Raw genomic sequence first — 20,467 nt, forward strand, 5'->3', positions numbered from 1 at the left:
TCCATTTAAGTGGGATTTTCAGACTTGCCATTTAAATTCCCTCACTGTGCATAGCTATTCTTATGTCAGTTAACAGTGGGCAGTATGGTTTGAATTAATTTTCTATATCCTTGGCCCAATCATTACCCAGAGCACACTGTTAAAACTGTTGAGGTTCAGTTGTAAATTATGAGAAAGATTGTCTAGGTGATTCCTATTGCTCAAATATTCCCAGAACCTGCACCTGGTGGTCTGCAGCACATTGTATTCAGGCCATAGCTCCCACTTGTGCCAGCACCTCTGCCCTCCCCATCCCTTGGGGAGAAAGAGGAATGCTCTGGCCTTGGAGGAAGGAAAATACCACTTTCAGCAAGATACTACCCTCTGTGCCTCTCCTCCCCGCCCCCAAGCTGTAGCAGAGAGGCTATTTAAGTAGGACTGTATCATGGCCAAAGAGGGATATCAGGGATAATTTCTGGAGAGAATCAAAGCAAGAGAGCTGTCTGGAGCACCAGACTGTTCTGATAAGGTGGCAGTTTCTGTGCCTCAGGGTTTTGTTTGCAAGTGGATACTTGTAGAGCTGTAATGTTTTCATTATGCTGTTTTATTGATACTCATTAGCTGAAACTACATCTCTTCTGGTACATTTCTTGAAGAACTGTAATGATATAAAAACTGTGTTTTAACATGCAGAAGTCTTCTACTTTTGGTTTCCAGAACAGATACCTATATATGTGTGTGTCAGAAGACTGCAGTCATAGAGTGGTCTGGGTTGGAAGGGAGCATCCAGTCCAACCCTCCTGCTATGGGCAGGGGCACCTCAAAGCACCATCCATCCTTGAACAGCCTTGAACACTTCCATCTACAGCTTCTCTGAGCAGCCTGGTACCATATCCCACTGCCTGCATTGCAAAAAAAAAATCATCCTTATTTCCAATGTAAATCTCCCTTTTAGTTTAAAACTGTTGTCTATTATCCTTGCACCTGTCTTTCTACCTTCCTTGGTAAAAACTCTCTCTCAGTCTTTCTGTATTGAAAGTCTGCAATAAGGTCTCCCCAAAGCCTGCTTTTGCCCAGGCTGAACACCCCAACTGTGTTAGCCTTTCTTCAAAAGATAGGTGTTCCAGCCCTCTGATCGTTTTCACAGCCTTCCTCTGGACCCAGCCTAACACGTCTGTGTCTGCCTTGTGCTGGGGACCCCAGAGCTGGATAGAGTACTCCAGGTGGTGTCTCACGACAGAAGAGAATCACTTCCCTTGACCTGTAGGCCAGGGTGCTTTTTATGCAGCCTGGGACAGCATGGGCTTTCTGGGCCACAAGCATGCATCTCTAGATTAAAGCACTGCAATTCCAGAGAAAGCCCATGGGTGTGGGGGTATCTATATCCAGGAGTAGGATTTCTCTGTGAACAAACTCCTATCTGTGGAAATCAGAGTCGGTACCAGAGAGAGCGTCATGCCCCTCTGAGTGTAGAAGTAAGGCCAGTACATCTATCCAAATTATTCCTGTCATCTGATCAGAATTAGATTATTTTCTGCAGAATTTCTTTCCTCGTATTTCACTCACTACTCTGCTCAACTCAATAACTGGAATTTTAACCTTTGTGATACTTCAGTCCACTTCCTAGTATTCCCTACTTTTGTTCTTAGCCACTAGTGGTTTCACCAGTTGTGAACCTGTGGTGCCATCACACTGATGAGGCTTCAAATGTAAGTGTCTTATAAATCAGATGGATTATATGATAAGAGTGCTGGCAAATCTACCTAGCATATGCCACTGGATGAAAGAATGTAGCAAAGCAAGTTTAAGTAAATCAGATTTCTCATTTTCATATACAACAAATAGTAGTAAAGAGGAAATCCATACCATATGGTGCCTTAGCTGTATTACTGGGTTCCAGTACCCCTCTGCATTCTCAAAGAACCTGTGATGCAAAAAAAAACCCCTCCAACCAATCTCCCTCAAGTGCTATAGATTGTAGTTATGTTTAGGGATAGCTTAATAATATAAGTCTATATATCAAAGTCATAAATCACATAGGTAAAAAGATAAGAGGCTTTTCTATCTCTTTTTCTCCTTCACTTTGGTAGCAATGTTAGGAATGTCCTCTACTAAAAAGATCTTCCATGAGTTTAGTTTGCATATTATTGTTATTATTACAGTTGTAGCTGATACATAGGCGGATTTAAATTGCCATACAAGCCCTCAAGAAAATTAAGAACAACGTTTTAGTTGGGTATAATGCACTAATGTGATGATTTTTTTGCTAATTTTGTACTTCCTTGTGCAGTCATGATGAGATATTTTCTTACTACAATAAATAAATGCAATTTCCTCATTATAGTTTAATGAGAAACTAGGGCAACTGTCCTATTAGTGCACACTTGAAAAGCTACATAATTTATTTTTTTTTTCAATGGAGCAGAGTTTTGCAAGTGTTTCCTTTCTCATTTAACTTCTAGTACTATGCATCCAAACTCATGAGGAAAATTTAGTACTTACAAACTGGGGATTGAACCCTAGGTTTTGATCCAAATATTGTCTCAAATCAACAGTAAAAGCAACTTCATCAGGCATTACACTCAGTAGCAAAATTTTCTTTCTGCTTTCATTATTTTTCTCTAAGAAAACCCTCTGGTCCATAAGAGAGCTGATTATGTCACTAACAAAAACACTCAGGAAACATGTCTGTGGCCACATGCAGCAACCTACAGGCAATGCAGCCTTCTAGAAAGCATGATATTAAATTATATTAACTGTGGTCCACACTTTTGGAAAAAGGATTTGCAGCTAATTAATCTGAAAGCTGCTGGTCTCAGCCTCTGCATCACCCATTTCTGCCAGGACACTGTGGAAGACAATTTTCCAAGTCTTCCAGTGGTTGTACTGACAGAGGGAATTGCACAAGGATACTCACCCTGCAGTTAGGAAGAGTTATGAAGTGATGATTTTGACACACTAAATGATTTTGTGTAATTTATTTTCTTTTTTTTACTTTCTTTAGTATTCAGAAGATTGTTTATAACTGCCTCAGGAAACATAACCAGATCTCCAGGTATAAAGAACAAAGCAGACTTTGTAGAGGCAAATGGTGATATTAGCCACCAGCCTGGCAGGTCCACTACTGACAAACCTTCCAGTTAGTGCAGAGAGAGCTGTAATTCATTATTTTCATCCCAAAAGTGAACATGAACTCAATTAAAGCTAGTTTTGCCAGCTTGTGTTGTATATATAATTGAGTGGCAAGTCTTTAATTTAACTCAGAGTAACAGTTTGAATGAAAATGGAATTCACAGTGATAATGATAATGGTAAAAAAGACTTGGTACATATTTGGACACCTGTAATGTACACCTGTAGCATAAATATCTCAATCACATTTTGCTCTCAATTTATTCTGCCAAGAAGTATTCTGGAGGTGTTGCCTGAATTCTGTAAATTATATTTGGGAATGAAATTACATAAACTGTACAAATCTAAAACACAATCAATCATTTCTAAAAGGTAAACATGTTTGAACTGCATAATACTAATAATAGAATAATTTGCATGTACCATAGCCATATTGCTTTTATTCTGTGTACCTAACAGTTAAAAGCCCAACACACTCATTTTAAAAATAGCCTCCTAACGCTTTCAGTATTTATTCATTCACTTTACAAATACAGCTCAACATACTGCAATCAGCATGTATGTGAGGTCTGTTAGCAAAAGCGCGATATACACGGCAAAATGTCTAGATTCCTCATCTGAAGAAGGAAAACTTGACTATCCTTCATTTTTTCAAATAGTATACAAACATCTGGTTGGTAATGACTAACGATCTCTTTGGTTTGCCGGACCCAGCTGCACGCCATCGAGCACTTCCCCATTCCAGAGGCTGCCAGCCGCCGGGAACGAGCCCGGCGCCCCGCGCTGCCCGTGGGACCGCGCTGCGGGGATGGCGCTGAATGAGGAGGAGGAGAAGGGCGAGAAGGGCGGGCGAGAAGGGCGGGCGAGAAGGGCGGGCGAGCCCTTCCACGCTCTCAAGCAGCTGCTCCAAGTCGCCTTCACGGAAGCCTAAGGTCTAAGCGCTTCCTACCGGGGCCCCTCATCGGCGATATCCCCTGCTGCGTAGGGCCGCTCACCCTGCTCCCTCTCGCACCGACCTGCGGGTAGCTCGGTGTGGACATGAAAGCGCTGAACGCTCGGTGCCCGGCCCAGAGGGCCGCACGGAGGAAGGGGCATCTGTCGGAAGCTCACTGTCCGAACAGACAAAGAAAACACGGAAACGTCACGGCTGAAACGAACAAAGACACCGCGGCCGAGAAACCCCCGCTCTGCGAGCTCCGAACGAGCGGAAGCGGGAGCCGGCGGCGGGGCGGGGCGGCAGCGTGAGCGCGGCCCCGGATTGGCCGGATTTTGCCGCAGACCCGCGGGCAGCGGGGAGGGCCGGGGCCGGGGGCGCCGCCGCAGCCGGTCTCGCCACCGTCGGAGACCCGGCGCTGCCTCGCAACGGCCGCCCGCGCAGGGGGGCAGGGACGGGGCGGGTGGGTCAGGAAAGAAGCCGAAAGACGGGCCGGGGCAGCGCGCAGGGCGGCCGGGCGGCGGGAGGCGCGGGGCGGAAGCGCAGCCCCGCCCGCGACAGGCGGAGCCACCGGGCGCGTCGCGGGGGCCGGTGCCGGGGAGAGCGCCTCGGCCGCCGTCTCGCGGGAAGCCCGCGCCGAGCCGCGCGGGGACCGCCCGGGGGCGGCGGGCGGGGGCAAGGGCGGAGACTGGGGCCGAGCCCCCCGCCTCCGCGCCGCAGTCCTCAACCAGGTCGGCTCCCGGGGAATATACTGCGGCTCCACGGTGGCGGCGGCGTGCAGTGTGCGGCTGCAGTAACGCTGGCATGTCTGGCAGAGGCAAGGGCGGGAAGGGGCTCGGCAAAGGGGGCGCCAAGCGCCACCGCAAGGTGCTGCGCGACAACATCCAGGGCATCACCAAGCCGGCCATCCGGCGCCTGGCGCGGCGCGGCGGCGTGAAGCGCATCTCGGGGCTCATCTACGAGGAGACGCGCGGCGTGCTGAAGGTCTTCCTGGAGAACGTGATCCGCGACGCCGTCACCTACACCGAGCACGCCAAGCGCAAGACGGTCACGGCCATGGACGTGGTGTACGCTCTCAAGCGCCAGGGGCGCACCCTCTACGGCTTCGGCGGATAAACTTGAATTGCAAACGTTAACGCTGTCAAAATCAAGGCTCTTTTCAGAGCCACCCACATATTTCACAACGAGAGCTGTTCATTACTGAAATACATAGTTTCCAAACTTAACAGAGCTCTAACGTTAAAACACGAATTGTAACAAATTGAGAATTAAAAAGCTGGAGCAAAATTCAGTCTTTATAAGCATACTGAATAACTACTGCAAAATGCCCAGTGTACTAAGAGCACACATGTTAAATAATAGCATTAGTAACTGTATTCAAGTGTGTTTTTTGTTTACGTATTTATGTAAGTTTTTTAGCTGGTGAAGATAGTACCCTCATCACAATAACTGCAAAGCAGAGTCATGTAGAATGCAGTGCTTAAGCCGTGACTATTACAGGATGGAAGTGCCTCTACATTAAGCTTTTCTACTCCAATAAAAATGGGATGATTACAATCCACTAATTTGTATAACGCCTTTATAAATGCCGAGGGATGCAAGGGCTATTTTCGATGTTCTTGAAGGTATAGTGAAGATCTTTGAAAGAAACTTTTAAGGATGCCTGAGCCGGCTAAATCTGCCGCCGCACCCAAGAAGGGCTCCAAGAAGGTGGTGACCAAGACGCAGAAGAAAGGTGACAAGAAGCACAAGAAGAGCCGCAAGGAGAGCTACTCGATCTACGTGTACAAGGTGCTGAAGCAGGTGCACCCCGACACGGGCATCTCATCCAAGGCCATGGGCATCATGAACTCCTTCGTCAACGACATCTTCGAGCGCATCGCCGGCGAGGCCTCGCGCCTGGCGCACTACAACAAGCGCTCCACCATCACCTCGCGGGAGATCCAGACGGCCGTGCGGCTGCTGCTGCCCGGTGAGCTGGCCAAGCACGCCGTCTCTGAGGGCACCAAGGCTGTCACCAAGTACACCAGCTCCAAGTAGAGTGTCTCGGACCGTTACTTTTAACCCAAAGGCTCTTTTAAGAGCCACCAATTTTTTTCAGATAGAAGGGCTGAGTTGCTGTTTTTCTTGGGAGGTAGAAGGTATGTAAACAGCTAGTTCATTTGCACATTACTGAAAAGTTAAGTACTTTTAGGTAACCAAAACATAGGTACTTAATTTTAAAGGGCAGAGAGCTCTCAACAGTCAGACTAAGAGCCCCACACTTTAAGAGCTGCAAATCGAGTAACATACATTTTTTCCAAGTATAAAATCCTGCAGCTTTGAGCTATAAAATTGCACTTTGCATAGTATTTCAGTAATGAACAGCTCTCGTTGTGAAATATGTGGGTGGCTCTGAAAAGAGCCTTGATTTTGACAGCGTTAACGTTTGCAATTCAAGTTTATCCGCCGAAGCCGTAGAGGGTGCGCCCCTGGCGCTTGAGAGCGTACACCACGTCCATGGCCGTGACCGTCTTGCGCTTGGCGTGCTCGGTGTAGGTGACGGCGTCGCGGATCACGTTCTCCAGGAAGACCTTCAGCACGCCGCGCGTCTCCTCGTAGATGAGCCCCGAGATGCGCTTCACGCCGCCGCGCCGCGCCAGGCGCCGGATGGCCGGCTTGGTGATGCCCTGGATGTTGTCGCGCAGCACCTTGCGGTGGCGCTTGGCGCCCCCTTTGCCGAGCCCCTTCCCGCCCTTGCCTCTGCCAGACATGCCAGCGTTACTGCAGCCGCACACTGCACGCCGCCGCCACCGTGGAGCCGCAGTATATTCCCCGGGAGCCGACCTGGTTGAGGACTGCGGCGCGGAGGCGGGGGGCTCGGCCCCAGTCTCCGCCCTTGCCCCCGCCCGCCGCCCCCGGGCGGTCCCCGCGCGGCTCGGCGCGGGCTTCCCGCGAGACGGCGGCCGAGGCGCTCTCCCCGGCACCGGCCCCCGCGACGCGCCCGGTGGCTCCGCCTGTCGCGGGCGGGGCTGCGCTTCCGCCCCGCGCCTCCCGCCGCCCGGCCGCCCTGCGCGCTGCCCCGGCCCGTCTTTCGGCTTCTTTCCTGACCCACCCGCCCCGTCCCTGCCCCCCTGCGCGGGCGGCCGTTGCGAGGCAGCGCCGGGTTTCCGACGGTGGCGAGACCGGCTGCGGCGGCGCCCCCGGCCCCGGCCCTCCCCGCTGCCCGCGGGTCTGCGGCAAAATCCGGCCAATCCGGGGCCGCGCTCACGCTGCCGCCCCGCCCCGCCGCCGGTCCCCGCCCGCCCCCGGTTTTGCTTTGGACGCTTCACGTGTTGCTTTCAAAAATGTTTAGCTATGTAATATTTGCCTGCATCGAGACCTTCTTCGGGTATATTAATAGAATCTTTTCCAGCCTTGTCATCTACCTACAGCTTCTTTCTGTTGCTAAGTCCTGCTACGTGTTGCTTAAAAGTGGACGGGAAGGAAACGCTCAAGCTACGTGATAAGACAAGGGATCTTTTCTTTTTTAAAATGCAACGTAGTATTTCCTTCCTGTAACTTAAAACATGATTAATTTGGATTTGGGTTTTTTTCGTCACAGCACATGCATACACACACACATACATATATTTGTCATACCTTTACTTATCAAAGATATTTTGGACCGTTCTGAGAAAAGCTGAGAGCCTCAAGAATTATTTCAAGAGAACAGACCATAATGAAGCAGCACAAGTCACAACACCATATTCTGGGAATACTCCCTATTGGGGAAGCAAGAGACCCGGTTTTGCTCAGTACCTTAATGGAAAAAAAAGACTGTTACACTACTCTCACATTAATGCTTCAGTTATTTCCATGCTAAGCACATGCCATTTAATATAGGAATGCTAGCTGTATTTTTAAAGGTTAACAAAACCCCACAGATTAATGTTCTCATGTTACTAACTTCCCTGGTTTAGGGCAAACTTGCTTAAACTAATAAACTTTACTTCCTGAAACAGATTAATATTAAAATAATATATACTGAGATTAAATACAATTTCAAAATTAAAAACCTAAAATGGTTTTGGACTACTTGGGGGTTTTCTTTCTTCTTTTTAACTGCACAGGTTTTCACTAATTTATAGTGACTTTGGCAATAATAAATCATTTTCCCATTTAATAGAGGAATATTGAAATAAACATAAATAAGTCTTCAAGAAATGGGAAAATTAAAAATTTCTTGAAGATATTATCAAGGATTTTGTTATGGTGTGGTTTCTGTTTTAATTTGCATTTAGTCTTCATATTCTGAGAATTTATAGCTGTGGTTTCTGTTTTAATTTGCATTTAGTCTTCATATTCTGAGAATTTATAGCATTATGAAAAAATCTTCACTGGCATAAATTTCTGTAACTTCTTAGGAAAACAAAAAAAAAAGTTTCAGTACTGCGCTCACACAGACAGACAGATACACACACACACCTTCCTTATGTATTAATCATAACAGATTATACAATAGGTTAAGAACTTTACCTCATTCTTTCCCTTTACCACCCCCCCTCATGCCCTAGAGTGTATAATAGATATATGTGCAAAAAGCAAGTTACTATCCTTTTAGAAGATAGACATTTTTAATGTATCTTTTTATATATTACTTTTTCCAAACAGAGAAACATAAGGCAGAAAAGTAGGGTGTTTTTTCCTTTCAATATCTGTTAACTTTTAGCTTTTCTTCCATTTCCTTCCTCACCAGACAAGCTTGTTCAAAACTCTTCAGCCTTCTTTTTAAAATTGTGCAAATCTATTGACAGAAACTATTTTATAATTCAGGCAACCACCAGTTTTGGAACTGTGACATAAGTATTCAGTGAAGTGTCATAGCCTATTTGTTTGTTTTTCCCTTGATATGAGGCCCTCTTGGCTTTTCTGGTTAGTCATCTTTTTATAAACACCACCAGTCAGCCTTCTATTTGATTCCTACATTTAAACTAGAGTCTCCTACAATTAAGTGATAGATCCATTAGTATTGTGCTTGTCAGCCTCCAGTCAGATAAGCCTCTTACGTTTACAGAGCAAAATCCATCAGCAACTCCAAAACCCAAATCGGAATGTTCAGTAAAGACAGCCATAGGATTGATGGATAAATGAAACACTTGTGGAAAAATATCTCAAGGAGAAGAAAGGGAGAATCATTCCTTTTGCAACAGTGAACACCAGGCAGGGTCTCATGGAGGGTCTCGGGAAAGGCCTGGGAGTGCTGCTTTGCATTTCTGTGGGACATGGGTGAGGGCAGCTCTCTCTGCTAGATAGTACAGTAGTGGAGTTCTGCATCTGTACTGGGGCAGTGTGGTAGATTAGTGAGAACTTTAAACTGTACTTTTAGTTAAACAGTTGATAAATATTAACTCTTAAATGTTATTTCTAAGGTATTTTTTAAAAAATTATAGATATCAAACCAAACCCCCAAATACTCTTGAGGATACAAAGTATCAATATTTTATAGTGTTCTTAAAATACAATGTATTTTGAAGTACCTTTAATTTGGTCTTTCCCTGTTCATTCCAGGACCATCACACAGGTACATTTTACAGGGATAAATTAAGAACTTTGTATTTGGGCTAAGTCTAAAGATATCAGAAGTGACAGATACCTGAAAATGTATAACAACTGCACATACTCATGCACACACATACCAGCTGCTATGCAGTCCTCATAGCATGTAATCAGTATTTACTATTTCACATTAGACTGTTCATTTTATTTGTGTAGACTGCACTTATGCTGCTGCAAGGCAAACTCAAACTCTGCACACACCTGCCTAAACCAGTGAAACAGCAAGAACTGGCCTGGCAATGCTGCTTACACTGTGACAGTTTTCAGGCATTGAACGCAGAGGTGGAGTGACACGTTTGGTTTGCTGAAACTTTTGTGTTATATTGACCTAGGCTGATAGTACCAGAGTAGTTTGGCAACCAACCCCTGCATTTTCTTTGGCATCTGTGTAATTACCTCTTAGACTTGTAAAATAATCTCTCCTGGAAGTGGACTAGTCCATATCCATGTAAAAAAGTTTAATTTTTTTCCAGATATGTTGCTTTTCCCCAAAACAACAACAAATCTGGTTCTTTGCTTTGAAGTCCTTTAAAGTCAGCGTGAGCAATTTTGACAATGAGCTGGCTGACTGCACAAAAGTAAACAGAAATTCTCAAATGCTACTTATTGCATTGGTGCAGTGGGGATCTTGCCTGCTTTTCATGGACCATGAGTAGTCTAATACTGAAAATGTTCAGAGCTCAGCTCATTAAATTGGCATCTAAACCACACCAAGCTTTGCATTCAATTTTTGGTGGTTCCTGAAAGGCTGTGTCCCAGTGTTACCAAAAATCGTAACCAGGAAAACTCTCCAAAGCAAATGACAGTTTATAATTTGCCATTGATTTATTGCAGTGCTGGGTGCGTGGGGGATTTTTCCTGCTAACATGCACACCAAGCTGTTAGAGGGTACACGTTATAGGAAGTAGAGTACTTGCATATTCATAGCACATTACATATTTCATTTCATGCACAGGATTGGTTACAAGTTTCTTGCTTCCAATGCAAGTGACCTACACATGCTCCCAAAGCGGGGGTTTGCCTTCTTGGGGGGAGGGGGCTGTATTTGAGTTGAAGGTTGCGATCTCCCACTACCACAATTAATTTTGTCCTACTTCCAACTAATTTCCTGTGGGCTGCAACACGTTATTCAGCTTGTCTTCTCTTGTAGCCAGAACTTTCTTACTTGAAGGCTTCTTTCTGCATCATTTAGGTAACTGTGATCTTACTATGTGTTGTTTCCAAAGGTTGACTCCCACAATCAAGTAGTCCTTCATACATCAGTTTTGATGGCTTGAGAGAGCGGGTCATCTTAACTTAAACTTAGTGCACATACTTCTTTAACATATAGTTAATTCAGGACTTTAGGCAACACCAGAAACCATTCTTCTTCCCTTTTCCATCATGCTTCTTACACCATGCATTAAGCTCTGCATCGACATGCACATTAAAACATTGGCATATTATGCTAAGATTCATGTGTGAGCACACTGAACACTTAATGAAAATTATCTCATGTGCCCTCTGGAACAATTTCTTCCTTACTAATGGCCTCACAGACTGAAGCTTTACAGATCAGCATTTTGTATAACTTCACTGGTCTATCTCAGTGGTGTGTTGGGCTACAAAAAAAAAAAAAAACCATACACACAAAAAAAAACCAAAACAAAAAACAAACAGAAAACCAACACCACACACAAAAAAAACCCAACCAAATAAACCATCCCACAAGTGCAGAGAGAAGGGGGGTGGTCATAACCATCTCAAATATCATTATACAGGGGAGGCAAGGAAATACTGGAAGGTCTTTAGAAATGTATAATGATGGGTCAGTATAAAGGGTAAAGATCAAAGCAAAAAGCATACACAGGAGATTTGAGCAGTTTTTTGAATTTCTAAACTACATTTCAGAACCACATGTGCATCAGAACAGATAACAGAGCACAGTACAGTCTCTGCTGATGTATAAAGGTGGAGCCATCAATCCTAGTAACACATTTTCTTCCCAGTCCTATGCTAGCAACTTGTCAGTGTTTAGGGGTAAAACAGCCTAGAAGACAGGGAAGTTGTTCTGGAACTGAAGCATACACTACAATTGCCTGGAAGCTGAATAACAAATCGTTATTTCTCCATGATTAATTGTTAACTGATATTAAGAAAAACCCCACATCATCTAGACATTGATGTCCTGCAGCAAAGCTCAGTGCAAGAACTGAAAAGGCATGGAAAGCATTATTTTAAAGCAAAAGTGATTTCACTTGTGCATCCTGATATTGTATGAATTCACTTTAGGATAGAATAAGCCTTGTAGTTAATGAATATAAGAAATATATTCTAATGAAACTAGTAGTTGCACAACCAAAGCGGCTATGAAACCCTCTGTACAGCCCTGTACCAAGGCTGAGGACTTATATTTACTCAAAGAATGTAGGTATAGTAATTAGGCCATGTAACCATAGTCTGAAAGAAATAATGAATAACTGATCAAAGGAGGAGTCTGTTTCTCTTTCTTTAACTTTCTCTAACAAGGGGCCTGTTTAAAAGTTATCTAGAGGGAGTGAGTAAAAGAAACAAGCAGAAGAAACCGATGTCGACAAGGACATAAATTAGCTCAGACCGATAAGAACACTGCAAACTTGCAAGACCATCACATACCAGGCAAAAGTCGAAAAATACACCATGAGGAAGACCTACGGCCTTCCTCCCAGAGACCACTGCCCACAATTCTTGGAGGAATTTGCGCAAGCTCGAAGGACTGATAAGCTAATTAACACACAAAGCGAGGGTAGGCGGGATTAGGTAATGAATATGTATAGGTGTTAAGTGTTTGTCTTATTGTATAAATATAAGCCAATTAGTTACTTTAAACATGCACGTTAGGCGGAAGGGTCCCCCATGCATCCGGCGCTGCCAATAAAGGATACTTAGTCACTAAAAAATTTTGACTTCGTTCTTTAAATCAATCCTAAAACAGATACATACCCAAAAGACCAAGTTTGCAAAAGGGCAGGGCGGTATTGCTTGCAGGGACAGGCAGGACAAGGAATGCTTGCTATGAGCCCTCAGCAGCTCTCCAGGGAGGGGGAGGTGCTGGCTACAATGTGGTCATCTTTGAATGGCCTCTTGTGCAGTCTAGAAGCTAACAGCAATTCTATTCTTCTGTCTCTTCAACATCTAAGACTTCTGTAAGCATTGGAATTCACTCACCACTGGTTGTCTCTATAGCAGAATGCCTTATTGGTCCAGGACTGATCATTATCTTCCTCTCCTGTCTATTGCTTTTGTTTATACTGCCTCTTGCTTTATGCTCTGCTTTGTTTTCACAGCCTGGGTGTCCCAGACAAACTGCAGGTAGAAATTTGGGGCTCTTTATTACTATCTAGGTGCAACTGACACCCTCCATACTTACAGCTGTACTTCTTCTCTTCTTTCAGACACTTGCATATACTAATTCCAGAGTTTCACGAATACATCGGGTTTCACATTTTTGGACAAGTATATTTTTTTCCCCGTCTCAGTATTTCAATTACTAAAGCTGTATGAGTACTAATTGGAGCTGTAAAGGCCACCACTCTTTCATGAGTGTTTAAGGCTTTGGAGTTTGGCAGTTATAGAATAGTGAAGTGTTCACCAAAAGTAAGGACTTTGCAACACTGCTGCATACTGCAGCTCTGTACTGTCAACTAGGACAGTAAGACACACGCCTAGAGTAGGAGGTGATTTTTCATACAGACTGCAACCTAGATGCTTAGGGACTTTGCCACAGTGCTGTCCTACAAGCAGGACCTGTCCCTGGATAAAGGAGATTAGAGAGGCTGGAAATGTCTTTGCTCCTGGACTTTCACATTACAGAGAACTCTATGGCTACAGTTCTTTGCGGTCTATATTGTGTTACATTTCCCTAACTTTTAAGAAGGCATGGAAATGTTTGTTAGACCCAATTTTAGAACTAGGGCAATGCATCTTTTACAGTATACTGTAGAACTATACACAGTTTTACAGGACACTAGAACACCAATAATTTTTAGTTCAAAGAGTTTGTTTCTCAGAGCCAACATGACCAATTGTGCTTAGTTTTCATCTACCAGCTGCTTTTCATAACATTTGGTTTGATTTGTTTATATATGTTCCTTGAGTAGGTTGCCTTTTTATTACTACTTATGTTACTTCAGTCAAAGGGGAATCTCTAATCTCAGTGAAGCTGTTACTACCAGTTCATAGTGTTACAGAAGAAATTTGGTTACCTGTTTTCTCCGCTGAATTGTCTCATTTTGCATTAGTAGTCTAACACTAGTAGCTAAAGTAGTTAAAGCCTTAAGCTGCAAGAGCTGACCAGAAGTAAACTTTGAGAAAACTAATGCTGCTAACACAGACTAGCTTAATCTGGCAGATACTAGCAGAATGAAGATAAGGACCAAGGAAACACTTCCAAGAGAATGAGGTAACTTCAGAAGGCAGCCAGCCCAGCAACAGTGAAAACCAATAAGAAATCAAGAGACCATGAAGCAAAATTAAGTGATTGGACTTGAGGATCAAGTGCTGGGTGCTGCAGGTGTAGCTGAGGGGCATGATCTGTTGCAGGGGTACCTCTCGGGAGGCAACTAGCTCAAGTTGTAACCTGAGAACTAGTAACAGAAGAATTGGAAACCTTCACCCAGACCACACATGAATCAGCAGGATCCAAGGACTGGACCTTGTTATGGTGGCCAATGTACCTAAATCCCTAACAGCAGTAGCTGACAAGCAGTACTTCCTGAAGCTCAACAATATGTAATATGAAGTCTTAGCAAGTGTTCATACCATTGTGACAATGTCTGTACATCTACAGTCTGAAAGGTGCTTATATCCAGTTGAAAACACAGTATGATTCAAAGGTGGAAGAGAAGAGGATAAGATGCAGCAAGGCAGTACTGCCCAGGCTAGTAGGAGAGCTGAGGCTGGCTGAGCTCAGACTTCACTGATCCTGATTACTGAAGACTGTAACAAACAGGTGATTCACTTGTGAAGCAGCCCTGAAAAGGGATGTGCAAATGAAGAGAATGGGATAGGATGTTTAGGGTTTATCTTTAAGTACTGCCTAGCATGGAAACGACCATATCACCCTTAAAGTTTTTTACACTACAAGTTAATTCAAAATTTTAAAACCTCAACTCTTTTCATATGGATACATCTGTTCAGACTTTTTCAGAAACTAGTAAGAGTCAAGCAGGGCTAATATTTTTGCACTAGAAAGATGCTTTCAGACTTTCTTTTATGCATTTTTGATGAAAGGAAGTATTTCACCAGGGCCTCAGTGGTTATGGTCCATCTTACCCTTCCATCTGACAGGAAGTACATCCTTCCAAGCAGTGATCTGAGCCAGACCACACCAACAGAGTGCCTGGTCTGCTCAGAGGACAGCAGAACAGCCAGCAAGTCTTAGCAAAGATCTTACTCAGCATCTACAAGTCACCAACAAAAGCACCCTATACGACTACCAGTTTGCAAGCTGGTCCTCAGCTAGGCAGCACTCTGGTCTGCTCATCTCATTACTTTGCTTCTACCTAGCCACATTGATTTACTCACTTTCCCCTGCAAAACACACCAAAATACTGCTAGATCTTACTGGTATTAGAGGAAACTCCACTTTTACTGTCACTTGGAATTAGTATATCTTACACCAAGTCACCTGTGTGTCTTAGATTAAAAAAAGTTTTATATCAAAAACTGTCTATGGCAAATACAGCTTCATTTCTAAATAATGGTATGTTTGGGTTTTCCTTTAGCAAACACCTTCCAGGATATACTCTACATCAGATTTAATTGATAATCAATTTTATTCTGAATTTTGTGGCAAGTACTTCAAATCCTTAAGTACTTTATCTTTGCTTAAAATGCTCAATTTTAAATGCTCTTGATACCCATACCTTATTAAAGGATTCCTCCCAAACTTACATCCAATTTGGGATTTTGGCTGTTTCTCTTTACAGTTAACTCATCACCATATGCAAACTGATAGGATTTATCACTTCTGTAAGGTAAGTAAGACCAAAGCCTACTACTATATTAAGATACAATCAGTCTACCACTGTTCCCCATATCACTACTACAGTCATCTGCAGCTATTACAGACTTTTAAAATCCACATAATTCTTCCCAGTTTCTAGCCTGGTCCACTAGGACAAGCTATGCTAGGTTGTTTATGTCTTTTCAAGACATATAACACCCCAAAACTACCTCAGACTCAGGCATTATAATTGTGAGTTCATATGAGCTCACCCTTCTTGCAGAAGCCTTGCACAACTGTTTCCTTCTCAGTTGATGGGGGTGTTAGTGGTTTCCACAACTCAAGCATGCAATTGTCCAAATAGTACTATATTTGATAGGACAGGCCAAGATCTTCAAAAGACTAGAGGAAAAATGACAGATTAAGGGAAATATAACCTGTTTCCCTGTGTCACTCCTCCAAAAATCATTTATTTCTTGTGCATGCAAGAAAGCATAGTTTTTGACCCAAATTTCTGCTGGGATTTAAGTATTCTGACTGTTTGCTTATGAATTAATCACCTAGTATACAAAAATAAAAAATATTTTAAATTATTTAATTAATAATAGTAACATGTAAACGGGTTTAGATAAATAGATCTCTTGCCATCACGGACAGTAAGAAGAAATTAGTTTGCTTTCACTAAGACTCATTTCTGCAATCACTCTGCTGATCATCTACTGTAAAAAAAAATTCATCTGTTCTGAAAAACAAATCCTATGTCAAGGAACAAAAGGGGGCTGTATGTATGAATAAATCGCATAGTACTGTGGGAATTAAGACAATTTATTTCCAACACATTAGCCCCTCCATTTTACCCGTCGAGGTAAAGTATTAGAAAATGGCTGAAAGTGAGAAAAACAAGGGAAAGAAAATGGTGTGTCCGGGCACTGGATTGGTCAGTTTTTGCTGCAGAGTCCAAGTTCCCGACACAGAAAAGAAAATTTCCTAATATGAACCCTATCAACAGATAACAAAACCAGGAGCCTTGCAGGTTTAGGCTTTCGAAGAGAATTATTTCCACAGTTCTCCGTGGGTTTTTTCCCCGAGTTTAAACAAAGGCTCTATTCAACTCGATCCAACCGCTTCTTAAAGGCACAGCTGCTCGTTTGGAGCATTGAAAAAAATCAGACATTATTTCCAACACTTCAATGGAACAGCAAGCTTCCCAAATTACATAAAAAAGCCTGTAGTATAAAAACAGAACTACAGGACGACGGAAAATCAGACACTTTTGGAAATGTACAATTTTCAGGCACCAACTACAGATCTATTTATTGTGAGGGTGAGGGCCTGTGCAGGTGAACTTAAGTCAGGGAGAAACCCTGTTTTCCTGGTAGGTCCACTAGAAAAAAAATTAAGTGACCGAACAGGACAGATAGGGAAGAGTCTCCATTTGATAACAATTTTGGACACTATGTCAAGTTGTTGATCACTAATATTCCGTGGAAAACACTTCCTCAGTGCAGCAAATATTTTCGGGAGCCTAATCACAGACCAAGAAAGTTGATCTAAATAGGTATCTCTAATAATTCATACAGGATACCCAGCACCATGAAACGTGCCACGTGTGTCCCAGAAGACCAAAGCAAAAAAAAAAAAAAAGCACACCTCTTAAAAACAGCACCCGCAGAGATTACCCTTGCAACTACCCTATCTCTAGGGCTCTGGAAATACATTTATGTCAGAAATACTAGAAGTGCTTGAGAAGGGCTGAAGATGCCCAGGGGAAAGTCTCTCAGGACAGAGACTATCAGACAACGGGTGATAAAAACACTAAGAAAACTGCCGATGGGTGCCTTTCCTGGAAGGGCGGGAAAGGGCTTCCTGGGGCTTCAGGGAAAAATCACGCTACCCCACTCCCCCCTTCAAAAAAAGGGGTTTGTAAAATAAAACAATACTTTTCACAGGGAAAACCAGTAAAATTGTTACCATAAGAACATAAAAATAAAAGCAGTGTAGCAGGAGGAATTTACATTACTCATAACTGAATATAATTTTAGTTAAGGGAAAATGCAGTTCTATAAAGTTAACTTTATAAATTCAACTTTGGCTGTCTTAAAAGCATTCTTTGCAGTAAACAGATAAATACATATGAATCTTTTAGAGCCAAGTATTTTCTTTAGAAAAGGAAAGCCCGTGCCCTACTTTTTCTTTAGCAGCCAAAAATTTGTAACTTACACCATCTGAAAAAATGCATACATAATTTTCAGGCTAAACTGATTTGTCCTAGCACAATCACCGTACTCCTTTGCTACGGAAAAAATCCTTTTCTATGTTTTTGAACTGCCTGCCACATTTTTCGTTTAGTACTTACTTGACGAGATACAGGATCCGGTCACTATAAAGCCACCCAAAAACCACACCAAAACGCATCACTGCCTATACAGTACTTAAGAGTTTACAGCTCCGTTTAGTGCCATGTGGTGGCTCTTAAAAGAGCCTTTGGGTTTTCGATAATCTGAAAGGTCCGTTTTGCTAGAAGATTAAGCACGCTCTCCGCGTATGCGGCGTGCCAGCTGGATGTCCTTGGGCATGATGGTGACGCGCTTGGCGTGGATGGCGCACAGGTTGGTGTCCTCGAAGAGCCCCACCAGGTAGGCCTCGCTCGCCTCCTGCAGCGCCATCACGGCCGAGCTCTGGAAGCGCAGGTCGGTCTTGAAGTCCTGCGCGATCTCGCGCACCAGCCGCTGGAAGGGCAGCTTGCGGATCAGCAGCTCCGTCGACTTCTGGTAGCGCCGGATCTCGCGCAGCGCCACCGTGCCGGGCCGGTAGCGGTGCGGCTTCTTCACGCCGCCCGTGGCCGGCGCGCTCTTGCGGGCCGCCTTGGTGGCCAGCTGCTTGCGGGGCGCCTTCCCGCCCGTCGACTTACGCGCCGTCTGCTTTGTGCGCGCCATCCTCCCGGAATAAGCTTCAAGCACTCGGCAGTGAGTGTCTGTGCAGAAAGCGAACGTCGGGCCCGCAATTTATGGGTACCACCGCGCTGTGATTGGCTAGAGGAAAAGCAGAAATCCCATTGGACATTGGGAACGATTTGAAAAGCCCGGCGACAGGCACGGAGGGGGGCAGGGCGGGTAACGGCTGCTAGCACACGCCGCAGTCCCCTCCTCCGCTGGCCGTGACGGCATTCTGTCTTCTCTTTTCCCCTAGGCTCTGCCCGCCCGAGCGGGGCCGGCGGTGGCTGGGCGCTCTGCCATAGCGGCAACCTCCCAGCGGATGCAGAGTTTTTACACGGGCTGCGTAGCAGGCTTTTTACCGCCGCCCCTGTCCCCGGCAGCCAACATTTCAGCCTCTTTGCAAACGTGTTTGGGTTTGGTTTTTTTTCGAAAAAGCTGCCTTCCCTGCATATCCTGCACCAAATTAAGTATGATAAATCGCTCTCATTCACTTCTTCAACATCCGTTATTTTTTTTATCTGTATTTTCCGACTACGTTGTCACTTAGGATCTAAGAGGAAGCTCTCCTACTCAGCTTTTTCTCCATTAAACAGAAGCAACACAAAAAACTACACCACTTCCATACAAAATGTGGGACTAAAATTATACTGTTCTTTATAACATTTCACCTCTGTGCGTAGTATGATAACTTTCATTAAAGATTAGTCTTCCAAATGTCACTTATACAAATTCATCCCCATGTCTTTAAGTAAACAAGCTGCTCTGGCTTGCCTAGTCATTTGAGAATGACAGCTGGTGTTCAAAGGCGACAATGACATTTTCTTGGACAAGGCATAAACTCATTTGGATTAAGGCTGATAATGTAAGGAAAACCCTACATACTTTATTTCATATCGGAACAGCAGGAAAAAACACCAAAACACGCTACACACTGCTACATGTTTCCCTGTATATATACAAAAATTGGAACCCAGATAATTACTCTAAAATGACAAAGTAAAACTTTAATAGCTTTAGAACTCAGACTTTTAAGTCTTTATAGATCTGCCCGATGAGCAGTCAGGATAGAGAACACGCAAGACCCAAAACCCCCCTGGTACTTTTATCCTGAAAAAAATTTCTCTATTAAACAGTATGTTCTTGCCTGGCAACAAAAACAGTGCTAAACACAATTGCCACTCACCGAATCGAATCAGTGTGAACGACTCTTTTACTGAATATGTGGGTGGCTCTTAAAAGAGCCTTTGGGTTAGTTGATCTTTCAAACAAAAATTTACTTGGAGCTGGTGTACTTGGTGACAGCCTTGGTGCCCTCGGAGACAGCGTGCTTGGCCAGCTCACCGGGCAGCAGCAGCCGCACGGCCGTCTGGATCTCCCGCGAGGTGATGGTGGAGCGCTTGTTGTAGTGCGCCAGGCGCGAGGCCTCGCCGGCGATGCGCTCGAAGATGTCGTTGACGAAGGAGTTCATGATGCCCATGGCCTTGGATGAGATGCCCGTGTCGGGGTGCACCTGCTTCAGCACCTTGTATACGTAGATCGAGTAGCTCTCCTTCCTAGTCTTTCTACGTTTCTTGTCACCTTTCTTCTGCGTCTTGGTGACGGCTTTCTTAGAGCCCTTCTTCGGAGCAGGAGCTGATTTGGCTGGTTCCGGCATTTTACAAGTCTGTCACTACCTGTCTACCGCAGTAACGACGTAAATACAATAGCGGCGACCCCTGTATTTATAGGGACGGTATGCAAATGAGCTGACTCAAGGCAGTTCTAGTCTATTGGACAAATCGGGTTCGTGATGTCAAAGCAGCTAGCAGCTCCAATTGGTCGCTATTGCATCTGTCTTCCCATTGGTTAATTTCATAATCGGCGCCTCCACCAATCACAAGTCCCACCGAACCCGAGAAGGAAGGGATAAAAAGGCAGGGTGGCCTCCCTCACTACATTTGTTCTG

The 20,467-nt window shown here is 44.3% G+C and overlaps 5 protein-coding genes across 5 annotated transcripts; 2 read left to right on the top strand and 3 right to left on the bottom strand.

Annotated features, from left to right (window-relative positions):
- Positions 1-4,569: 4,569 nt before the first annotated feature.
- LOC308066193 (histone H4) lies at positions 4,570-5,216 on the top strand. Its single transcript, XM_080393197.1, has one exon. The coding sequence runs from the start codon at positions 4,849-4,851 to the stop codon at positions 5,158-5,160; it is 312 nt and encodes a 103-aa protein (XP_080249323.1). The 5' UTR covers positions 4,570-4,848; the 3' UTR covers positions 5,161-5,216.
- Positions 5,217-5,360: 144 nt separating this feature from the next.
- Positions 5,361-6,105, top strand: LOC308066206 (histone H2B 5-like). The gene has a single exon (XM_080393212.1). The coding sequence runs from the start codon at positions 5,704-5,706 to the stop codon at positions 6,082-6,084; it is 381 nt and encodes a 126-aa protein (XP_080249338.1). The 5' UTR covers positions 5,361-5,703; the 3' UTR covers positions 6,085-6,105.
- Positions 6,106-6,147: 42 nt separating this feature from the next.
- LOC308066214 (histone H4) lies at positions 6,148-6,888 on the bottom strand. Its single transcript, XM_080393220.1, has one exon. The coding sequence runs from the start codon at positions 6,795-6,797 to the stop codon at positions 6,486-6,488; it is 312 nt and encodes a 103-aa protein (XP_080249346.1). The 5' UTR covers positions 6,798-6,888; the 3' UTR covers positions 6,148-6,485.
- A 10,653-nt stretch (positions 6,889-17,541) lies between these two features.
- On the bottom strand, positions 17,542-18,921 carry LOC308066186 (histone H3.2). Its single transcript, XM_080393190.1, has one exon. It carries the CDS (start codon positions 18,520-18,522, stop codon positions 18,112-18,114), a length of 411 nt encoding a protein of 136 aa, XP_080249316.1. The 5' UTR covers positions 18,523-18,921; the 3' UTR covers positions 17,542-18,111.
- Positions 18,922-19,504: 583 nt separating this feature from the next.
- On the bottom strand, positions 19,505-20,467 carry LOC308066203 (histone H2B 8). Its single transcript, XM_080393209.1, has one exon. The coding sequence runs from the start codon at positions 20,174-20,176 to the stop codon at positions 19,796-19,798; it is 381 nt and encodes a 126-aa protein (XP_080249335.1). The 5' UTR covers positions 20,177-20,467; the 3' UTR covers positions 19,505-19,795.

The sequence above is a fragment of the Falco punctatus genome (genome assembly GCF_963210335.1).
Source record: "Falco punctatus genome assembly, chromosome: 6".
Lineage (NCBI taxonomy): Eukaryota > Metazoa > Chordata > Aves > Falconiformes > Falconidae > Falco > Falco punctatus.